Here is a 10,791-nt window from a genome sequence, read left to right as displayed (position 1 = left end):
TCCAACTTGACGGCACATAACAACAACAACAACAACAACAACTAACCTAAAAGTTCCTGGCTCAAACACACCCAGTGATACTGGAAGAAAGTTCTGGAGATCTGCTTCCTTATGTAAAGATTGCAGTGAAGGAAACATATGGACGAGTTCACCCTGTAACATGTGGGGTTGCCATGAGTCTGAATCAATTCAATAGCAATGGGTTTGGTCTTTTTATGGATAGTATTATAACAGTACAGTAATGCTATCCAAGAAGGCCTGGTGGTGCAGTGTTTAAGTGCTCAGCTCCTAACAGCAAGATTGGCAGTTCAAGTGCATCAACTGCTCTGAGGGAGAAACATGTGGCAGTCTACTTCTGTAAAGATTACAGTCTTGGAAACACGATGGGACAATCCTATTCTGTCCTATAGGGTCAGCATGAGTTGAAAACTCCTACATGGCAGAGATTTTTGTTTGTTTGTTTCTGTTTCTGATGCCAACCAGCCAGTTGCCATCAATTCATGGTGACCTTGTATGCATCAGGGTAGAACTATGCGCCATAGGTTTTTCAATGGTTGATTTTCTGAAGTAGACCACAGAGCCTTTTTTCCAAGGCATCTGTACGTGGACTTGAATCTCCAAATTTCAATTACCTCCTGACTGTGCTAACCATTTGCACCACTCAGGGACAAATATAGTAACATCACTCAGTAAATAGTGGTCAAATGCATAAAGCTTTTCCCTCATTTTTCAGGCCCCTGAAATATCAGATCAGTGCAACCCAATGGAAATTTTCTTTCTGTTGGCATGCATTTAGAAGGCTGCCAAATTGATTCTTGTTTGCTGTGAACATCCATCCTAAGCTCCAAAAGCAAAAACAGTATTTTATATGCCATATCTTCACTAAAGGACTAAAACTTTGGGTTCTGCAGTGCCCTTGTTGCTATTGTATACCATCAAGTTGATTCTGACTCCTAACCCATGCCACTGAGTCGAATCCAACTCATACCAACAAAGTAGAACTGACCCATAGGGTTTCCTTGTCTCTAATATTCACAGGAACAAATCACCAGGTTTTCTCTCCCAAAGAACAGCTGGTGGATTTGAACTTCTAATCTTCTAGTTAGCAGCTGAGCTACCACTGCACCACCAAGGATCCTTAGGTAGCCATATATTCACAATTTCAAAAGTTATACAGAGCAAAGAACCCCAAACGAAGCTCTCCAGAACTCTAGTTCTATTTTATATAATTAAAAGCTGTTGTTCTTATTGTTTGGTGCCCTTGAGTTGGCTCCAACTCATAGCGACCCTATGCAACAACAGAATGAAACATTGTCCAATCCTGCACTGATCCTTGCTATACCTGAGCCCATTGTTGTAGCCACTGTGTCTATATATTTCATTGAGGAGCTTCCAATTTTTCTCTGACCCTCCACTTTACCAAACATGATATCCTTCTCCAGGAGTGGTCCCTTCCTACAACGTGACCAAAGTAGGTGAGATGAAGTCTGATCATTTTCCCTTCCATGGAGCACTCTTCCTACACTTCCTCCATGACAGATTTGTTAGTTCTTCTGGCAGTCCATGGTACTTTCAGTATTCTCCAACACCCTAACTCAAAAGCATCAACTCTTCTTCAGCCTTCCTTATTCATTCTCCAGCTTTCACATGTACATGAAGTAATTGAAAACACCATGGCTTGCATTAGGCACACCTTAGTCTTTGCTTTTCAGCACTTTAAAGAGGTCTTTGGCTACAGATTTTCCCAGTGTGATATGTCATCTAATTTCTTGACTGCTTCTTCCATTGGTGTTGATTGTGGGACCAAGTAATCTTCATCAGTAAGTGCTCCAAGTCTTCTTCACTTTCAGCAAGCAAGGTTGTGTCTTCTGCATATCACAGTTTGTTAGTAAATCTTCCTCCAGTAATGATGCCATGTTCTTTTTCATATAGTCCAGCTTTTTGGATTATTTGCTCAGCATATAGATTGAATAAGTATGGTGAAAGAATACAACCCTGACACACTCCCTTCCTGATTTTAAACCATGCAGTATCCCCTCGTTCTGTTTGAATGACAGGCTCCTTATCTATGTACAGTTTCCTCATGAGCACAATTAAGTGTTCTGGAATTCTCATTCCTTGTAAAATTATCCATAATTTGTTATGATCCAGAGTTGAATGCTTTTAAATAGTCGATGAGACACAAGTAAGTATCTTTCTAGTATTCCTTGCTTTCAACCAAGATCCATTTGACATCAGCAATGATATCCCTTGATCCAGATCCTCTTCTGAATCCACTTTTCATTTCTGAAAGTACCTTGTCAATATACTGCTACAACCATTTTTGAATTATCTTCAGCAAGATTTTACTTGCTTGTGATATTAATGTTAATGTTCAACAAATTCTACATTCTGTGAGATCACCTTTCTTTGGAATGGGTACAAATATGGATCTCTTTCAGTCATTTGGCCAAGTAGCTGTTTTCCAAATTTCTTGACATAGACAAGTAAGTACCACCAGCATGACATCCTTTTGTTGAAACATCTCAATGGGTATTTTGTCTATTCCTATAACTTGTTTTTCACCAATTCTTTCAGTGCAGCTTCTTCCTTTAATATCATTGGTTCATGATCATATGCCACCTCCTGGAATAGGTGTACCAATTCTTTTTCGTACAGTGACTCTATGTATTCATTCCATCTTCTTTTGATGTTCCCTGAATGATTCATTGTTTTGCCCATAGAATCCCTCAATATTGCAACTCAAGGCTTGAAATTTTCTTCAGCTCTTTCATCTTGAGAGATGCCAAACATGTTCTTACCTTTTGGTTTTCTAACTCTAGGTCTTTGAACATTTCATTATAATAATTGACTTTCTCTTCTCAAGCTACTCTTTGAAATCTTCTATTCAGCTCTTTTAAAGGCTACCAAACCAAAGAGAAGGAGCCTTGGTGGCACATTGGTTAAGTGCTGACTGCTAACTGAAAAGTCAGTGGCTCAAACCTACCAGACACATGCTGTGGGAGAAAGATGTGGCAGTAAACTTCAGTAAAGTTGTCGTTGTTGTTAAATGCTGTTAAGTCAGTTGCTACTCATAGCAATCCTATGTACAAAAGAACAAAATGCCTTTCCATCTACACTTCCAAGGAGCCTTCTAACTGTATTTCTTCCTTGATGATTACAGCCTTGGAAATCCTGTGGGCAGTTCTACACTACATCTCTAGGGCTTCTATGAATCAGAATCAACTCAACAACAATGGGTTGTACCAAAAAGGGACTCCATGGTCAAGTACGTTTGGATAACTAGATATAATGTGAAGCTTAGCAAATTTTTTAACTTCTTAACTTCAAGACATCTCAGACATATTGTAATACCCATAAAAACTCTCCAAACAAGGAGATGTTAATGCTTGTTTCACATACTTATTTGATCTTAGACCCTTCTTTTCTCTCAGCCAACCTGGTTGCATCTTAGGGAATTCCACTGATGTTGGAGTTAAACAGACTGGAGCAGAGGACATCCTGGCTCTCCCTTTTATTTGCTTTATGTAACCTTGGGTCAATTTCTTTATATTTCTATATGCCTCGATTCCTATTCTGTAAGGTTAGGATGGCAATATGTACCTTGCAGGAGTATTGTAAAGATTACCCATGATAGTCATATGTCTAAGCCAAAAAAAAAAAAAAAAAAACACTGCCATTGAGTTAATTCTGACTTATAGCGATCCCATCAGGTTTCTAAGGCTACAAATCTTTATGGAAGTAGATTGACCCATCTTCCTTTTTCAGAGCAGCTGGTAAGTTTGAACTACTGACCTTCTGGTTAGCAGTCAAAAGCCATGTGCACTGTGCCACCAGAACTCCTTAATGTGTATCTGGCACATAATAAATAATAAATAGTGATTATTATCAACACCCTTACTGAATGTAGGAATGACAGCCTTTTAGATAGGTCTTTTCTAGCATATTTTCTAAGACAGAAGTTTGTTAGTAGTGACCCTCTCTTAGTTTCCTAGTTTTGCTATAACAGAAATACTGTAAATGGATGGTTTTAAATCATAGAAATGTATTTTCTCACAGCTCTGTAAACTCAAATCCAAATGACAGTTTTAGTAGTGTCACCTTCTTCCTTGTCAGTAGCACTGGGCAGTCCTTGGTTCCTTGGTTTGCACAGGATTCTCACATGGAGTTTGTCTTCCCTCTTTTGTGCCAGGCTTTGTGCCTAATCTGCTCTCTTTATGATGCAGAAGTGATTAGATTTGGGGCAAACTCTACACTGATAACAAAGGGAAAAAACTAATTTCCAGACAGGATTGCATCTACAGGTATACCAAACCCAAACCAAACCCACTGCCATCGAGTCCATTCCAACTCATAGCCACTCTACGGGATGGCATAGAACTACCCCATAGAAGGTCAAAGGCTATAAATCTTTAAAGAAGCAGACTGCCTCATCTTTCTCCTATGGAGCAGCTGGTGGGTTCAAATCACCAATCTTTTGGTTAGCAGCCTAATGTCTTACCCACTGTTCCAACAGAGCTCCTTATCCACAGGTATAGAGGTCATGATACTAACATGTTTTGAAGGGACACAATTCAAACCATAACCGACCATTTCTGGAATCATCCTGGTCTTCCTCTTCCTCATTCTAGCTCCCTGTCTCCATCTGAGACACTTTTTACACCTCTGCTGAAAGCGAACAAATGCTATCTTTCAGCAGCCCTTAATACAAATGTCTAATAACTGACTTTGATGTATCCTGCTGAGTTGATACCCCTGACCTCAGATGAAGACGCTTTTGTCAGGAGGAAGGTAGTAGCATCCCAGTTAATGATAGTGCAGATGGTTCCATGCTGACAGATTTTGAAGTGACCATATTTTTTCGGTAAATTTCAAATTAAGGTGTGATTTGTGTACATCTGACCCCTTCCAGTAAAGTATGCATTTACATATATTTAGAATTTATAAATCCTGACAGATTCCACAATATTTATAGCCCTCCATAAAAAGCCTTTGCCAGTTTGCAGAGCTTTGCACTTGGCTTCCTGGTATGCTTAAGAGAGTTTAAATAATAATAAATTTTGTGATTTATTCCACCTGGAACAGAAACTTATCCCCCCTCCTCCCCTGGCTTGTTTTGGAGAGGATGCTATAAATAGTGACACAGACGCTGGGATCAGGAATACGGAATTGAAATTTGAGAGAAAAAGTGCAGAAACATTTCCATTATCACTGATGCCTTGGTTATATTTTTAAAACAGCTCTCTCTCTCAAATAATGTACCTTCTCTCCTTTCTCCTACCCCATCTCAATTATATTTGAGTCCCCCAACTTGTTGCCAGCATCAGGATTCAGTTGCATTAATGGAAGGGAGAGAGGAAAAGTATTAGCTGACTAGGTAGGAGCAAGTTGCCCCTAGGGAGGCCAAAGTAATGCTCAGATGGTCATCGTGTTACATTTCACAGGAGTCAACCAGTGACTGAGTGTCAGCGTCCAAGGTAAATTTATTATTTGAGATCCACTTCATGCATATTGCAATTATGATGAAAAACTCTCAGCTCATGATAAAGGAAAAACAAGCAAACAAACAAACAAAAAACTAATGTAAGTGTAATTTCAAGAGAAAGCCTAAGGGCCGAGGGTCAGAGGACCTATTCTTGCACCCATCCATGTCATAGTTACCTAGTGAAATACACGAACAACTGACTCCAAATGAAACCACTTGTTTCCTTAAAAACAAAATACACAAAACTCTGGGAACCACTCGTTTGCCCCACAATCTACTGATGAAAGCTGAGAGCGGTCCTTTAGTGTAGTATAAGTGGTGGTATGACTTGTGATACAGCAAAGAGATTTGATTTCCAACTTCTTTTTTGAGTAGCAGGTAAAGGAAGTAGCCTTTGTGAAAGGGAGAATAATAATAATGACTAACATCTATGGATGTGGGCCGAGCACAAAGTAATAAATCAAGTGGCTGTGGTTCTTTGCAACACTCCCCTAATTGAATAGTGGGTTTTCCTTTATTGATAACTTGAAGCACACTGCCCCCCATCCCCCTACCCAGTTTTTCCTGAGCAATCCCCTTGTCTCTAGCTAATAGGTTGGCAGATGTTTGGACCAAGCCCCAGAGCCTGTAGCATACCATATTTTAATGATTTGTGGTGAACAAAGTAAATGCTTTAAAAGCAGACTTTATGAAGCAGAGACCCAGTTAAGTATGATGGATTTGAGGTGAACTGAGGAGAAGCTGAATGTTGTATGGGGGTATTGCTTCTTAAACAGGACACAGGTATGTACAGTTCATTGCTAATTCTAATGTTTGGCTTGAAAAATGACTTTTGAAAGAATCGTGCTCTTGAGGACTGTCCTTGAGGCAGAGAGGAATTTCCTCAGCTTTTCCATAGAATCTTTCTAAGAGGAAGCAGAGGTATTGAGCTATTAGGCAGTGCCTTTGTGTTTCTGTGACCACATTATAGGTCTAGCATATATGGGATAAATAAACTGTTTTCATGTCTTGAAGTCTTTGAAAGGAAACAAAACAAGGGAACAAAGAAAATGCCATATTCCTTTTTTTTTTTTTTTAAGCTATTAAAGAGGAGAATCCAGTTAGGGCAAATAAAAAATAATTACTGCAAGCAGGCTTTTTTCTTCTTCTTCTTCCTTCCTAGTTTCTTACTCAGCAATAGCAATCTGGCAAGACTTGTGTCAAACTAGTGTTTTGATGCACCCTCTTTTGTTCTTCTTCCATAGGGCAACCCCTACATGTGCAATAATGAGTGTGATGCAAGTACCCCTGAGCTGGCACATCCCCCTGAGCTGATGTTTGATTTTGAAGGAAGACACCCCTCCACATTTTGGCAGTCTGCTACTTGGAAGGAGTATCCCAAGCCTCTCCAGGTTAACATCACTCTGTCTTGGAGCAAAACCATTGAGCTCACAGACAACATAATTATTACTTTTGAATCTGGACGTCCAGACCAAATGATCCTGGAGAAATCTCTGGATTACGGACGAACATGGCAGCCCTATCAGTATTATGCCACAGACTGCTTAGATGCTTTTCACATGGATCCTAAATCTGTGAAGGATTTATCACAGCACACGGTCTTAGAAATTATTTGCACAGAAGAGTACTCCACGGGGTATATGACAAATAGTAAAATAATCAACTTTGAAATCAAAGACAGGTTTGCATTTTTTGCTGGACCTCGGCTACGCAATATGGCTTCCCTTTATGGACAGCTGGATACAACCAAGAAACTCAGAGATTTCTTTACAGTCACAGACCTGAGGATAAGGCTTTTGAGACCAGCCATCGGGGAAATATTTGTAGATGAACAACATTTGGCACGCTACTTTTACGCCATCTCAGACATAAAGGTACAAGGAAGGTAAGAGAACTCTGACTTGAAAGGGAATGGGTCTGTCAAAGGAAAATGTCAGTGTGCTGTTCCACAGCTGTAGAGTGGTATGTGTCGATTTCTTTTGAAATATTTTCTCAGGAGCACCAGCCTAGGGGTACATTGAAGTCATTTGAGACCCTTTTTCCTCATCAGTAATTTATAATCTCAGACTTATCAGAAAACCTAGCAGGATTCCTTAGTATTTAAACAAGGGCAAATTTGAAAGAAAAAAAAATATATAATAATAATAAAATAAGTATCTTATTTGAGGCAAAGGAACTTTCTAGGGCAGGAGGTGGTTTAAGTTCTTAAGGCAGTGAAGCCAAGGGTAGCAGAGCTGTTTGTTGTATAAGGAAGAGAAAAACAGGAATTATATCTTTCATTGTTTTCAAATGCAAGGAAACATTTGGAGACCAATGATTTCATTTCCTCAGCCTCACTCATTAGACTACTATACTCCTAAGAGAGATTTTTAACAAGGTACGTCTCTCTGCTTATGCTTTGTTATATTGCACAAAAATATTTCAGAAATGAAAGCTGTATTTCCTCAAATTTATTAAAGCAGAACCCAAAGTACCCAGGAAACAATTCATTCATTAAAGAGGAGAAAAATCTAATTTCCAAGGTTTTTTTATTATTATTATCTTAAAACATGTATACTACCATATTTGCATTCAAATTACATTAAAAGTTAAATAAATAAATAAATAAACAGGTACAATGACCTTAAGAGAAATAGGAGGACTCCAAAGTCCTCAGCACTCAGAGTCCAAGCCTCTCTCTAGCCACCCCATCCCCCACAACCACCAGCATTAAGTCTCCTCTGGGATGAACTCTTGTGATATCCCTGTCCACATCCCTTGTATTTCTCTGCAGCTCTAATATCAGGAGGGGACAGAGTGAAGTTTTTTGTCTGCCTGACATGTGCTAAGTGAGCACCTACTACCTGCAGACCTGTGATATACAGAAGATGGTCTCAACTCTCCAGGAATGCACCATCCAGAGGACACAGGGAGGAGACCAAAATTAAATTAAGGATGATTAAAGGATGATGTTTAATTTAAAACAGAAAACAAAAACAAAACACCAGAATTGGGCCTCCTTCATTGTGTAGGTAAATTATAGATAGGCCAGAGACTAAGGATGAAACACATTAATGGTCATAATCAAGAAGTCTTTAGTTTTGATAATATGACAGTCACAACTGAGCAAATTTCTAAGAATTTTGAAGAAGTTTAATGAAAAACTTGAATAATGAGAACTAGGACCACTGACATAACCAGATTTTCAAATGTGGTATGTTATTAAAATAAAGAAACAGTAAGAGTCAAAGCCTAAGATTCTGAGTATGGAAACACTAAAGGTAAGAGTATACAGTAATGTGGGGAAAAAGGCAAGTGAATCAATAATCCCTCAAAAAAAAGCAAAGATAGCTTTAAACTTATGTATATGAGGATAAAAGTATAAGTGATGCATAAATCACGTATGTTTAATTAAGTATTCATAAAGTTTAAACTGATAAGGGAAGATTCATTAAATTGAGTGGCTTTTAGCATCCTTTGGAGAGTTTAATCCTCAGAAACTGGTGAAGAGTTTAGACTCCCTGGTCTTTGCCTCAACCTATCATTGATAATGGTGCTTGGTATTGTATCTCAATCTATGTTAGGAGAAAGATGAGGTCCTTGCTATTAAAGTAAAGACCATGATGGGGACACAGAATGGGTTTTGGGCATGACCTTAGTGTAGTAACAAACATTTCAGAATTTCAGTTGTGGAAAAGCAGCAGGAATTGCTGGCTCACTCCTTGCAGCCTTGTTCTAGATTCCTGTTCCTTGTGGAAGAGTCAAGAATCTTTAGCTATGGCAACTTTAAAATCAAACTTTTACCTAAAGCTTTTGTGATGTATCTTGAAGATATGTTTAAAATAAAAACAATATTTTAGGGAATGATAAGGATGGATACAATATTGAGCATATTATACCAAAAAACAGACTCACTGCCGTCAAGTCAGGGCCAACTCATAGCGACCCCTCCTTGGCTTTCTGAGGCAGTATCACTAGAAGTAGATTGCCCAACCTTCCTTCCAAGGAGTGGCTGGTGGGTTTGAACCACCAGCCTTCTGGTTAGCAGTCACATGCCTTCGACACTACACCACTGGAGCTCCATTGAGCTTATAGGTTCTAAGTAATAGAGGAAGGTCCAGGTAGCAGGGGGACACAAGCACAGGGTGCTTTTGCCTTAAATATGAGTTTGCTATTTAGAGGAAATGCAGACATTACACTCATAAACAAGGAACCCTAGTGGTGCAAATGTTTAAGCGTTCAGCTGCTGGTAGAAAGGTTGGTGGTTCAAACTCACCCAGCCCACTCCATGGGAGAAAGGCCTAGTGATGTGCTTCTGTGAAGATCACAGCCTAGAAAACCTGAAGTGGCAGTTCTACTCAGCCACATGGAGTCACTGTGGGTCAGAATCAATTCAGTGCCACCTAATAACAACATACTTGTAACATTTTGGCAGTTTTTCCCCATCTTATTCATGGGGAAATATTCTTAAATGTATTATTTCATATTAAATATGAACATAATTAATGTTACTATTAAAACAAAGGGAGCTCTGGTAGCATAGTGCCTAAGGCACTTGACTGCTAACCAGAAGGCTGGTGGTTCAAACCCACCAGCTATTCCTTGGAACGAAGGTTTGGCAATCTACTTCCGTAGTGATACTGCCTCGAAAACCCAAGGAGGGGTCACTATGAGTTGGGTCGAACTCAACGGTACATAAAAACAACAACAACAACAACATTAAAACAAAAGCATACCACAAGGAAATAACAAATTTTCAGTTCATCTACAAGAATAATTGTCAGAATTTGTAAGCCAAAAGATTTGAACCTACATCCTAGTGTGACTCACGTTGTTACATTAGGTAGGTCATTTAGTTTCTTTAGACTTACAGTCTGAGCACTTCTTAATCTGAACCAAAATTCCTATCACCCAACTTCTCCAATCATATCCATTTGCCACATGTGAAAAAAAGCAATCCTGTGAAACTTTTGGGTTGGGAAATAACCATTTTGGGGGATTATTTTGTTATTAAGGAGCGCTGGTCACGCAGTGGTTAAGCACTTGGCTGCTAACCAACAATTGGGTGGTTTGAACCCACCAGCCTCTTGCTTTGGGGTAGAAAGATGTGGCAGCATGCTTCCATAATGATTGTTGTTGTTGTTGCTGTTATGTGCCATCGAGTCGACCCCGACTCATAGCGACCCCTCCTTGGGTTTCCGAGGCAGTATCACTACGGAAGTAGGCTTGCCCAACCTTCCTTCCGAGGAGTGGCATAATGATTACAGCCTTGGAATTCTTATAGGTCAGTTTTACTCTGTTCTATTGCCTAAGGCACTTGACTGCTA

At 39.4% G+C, this 10,791-nt stretch overlaps 1 protein-coding gene across 1 annotated transcript in view; it reads left to right on the top strand.

Moving 5' to 3' along the window:
- Positions 1-10,791, top strand: part of NTNG1 (netrin G1) — a 494,390-nt gene that overhangs the window by 254,294 nt on the left and 229,305 nt on the right. The window contains exon 2 of the mRNA XM_007949962.2: positions 6,730-7,370. Within this exon, the coding sequence (XP_007948153.1) occupies positions 6,730-7,370 (641 nt within the window). The remainder of the gene's footprint in view (positions 1-6,729; positions 7,371-10,791) is intronic.

Source organism: Orycteropus afer, unplaced genomic scaffold (genome assembly GCF_000298275.1).
Source record: "Orycteropus afer afer isolate SDZICR_OR568_19922 unplaced genomic scaffold, OryAfe1.0 scaffold00010, whole genome shotgun sequence".
Classification (NCBI taxonomy): Eukaryota; Metazoa; Chordata; class Mammalia; order Tubulidentata; family Orycteropodidae; genus Orycteropus; species Orycteropus afer.
This window is presented reverse-complemented; position numbering and strand designations above follow the sequence as displayed.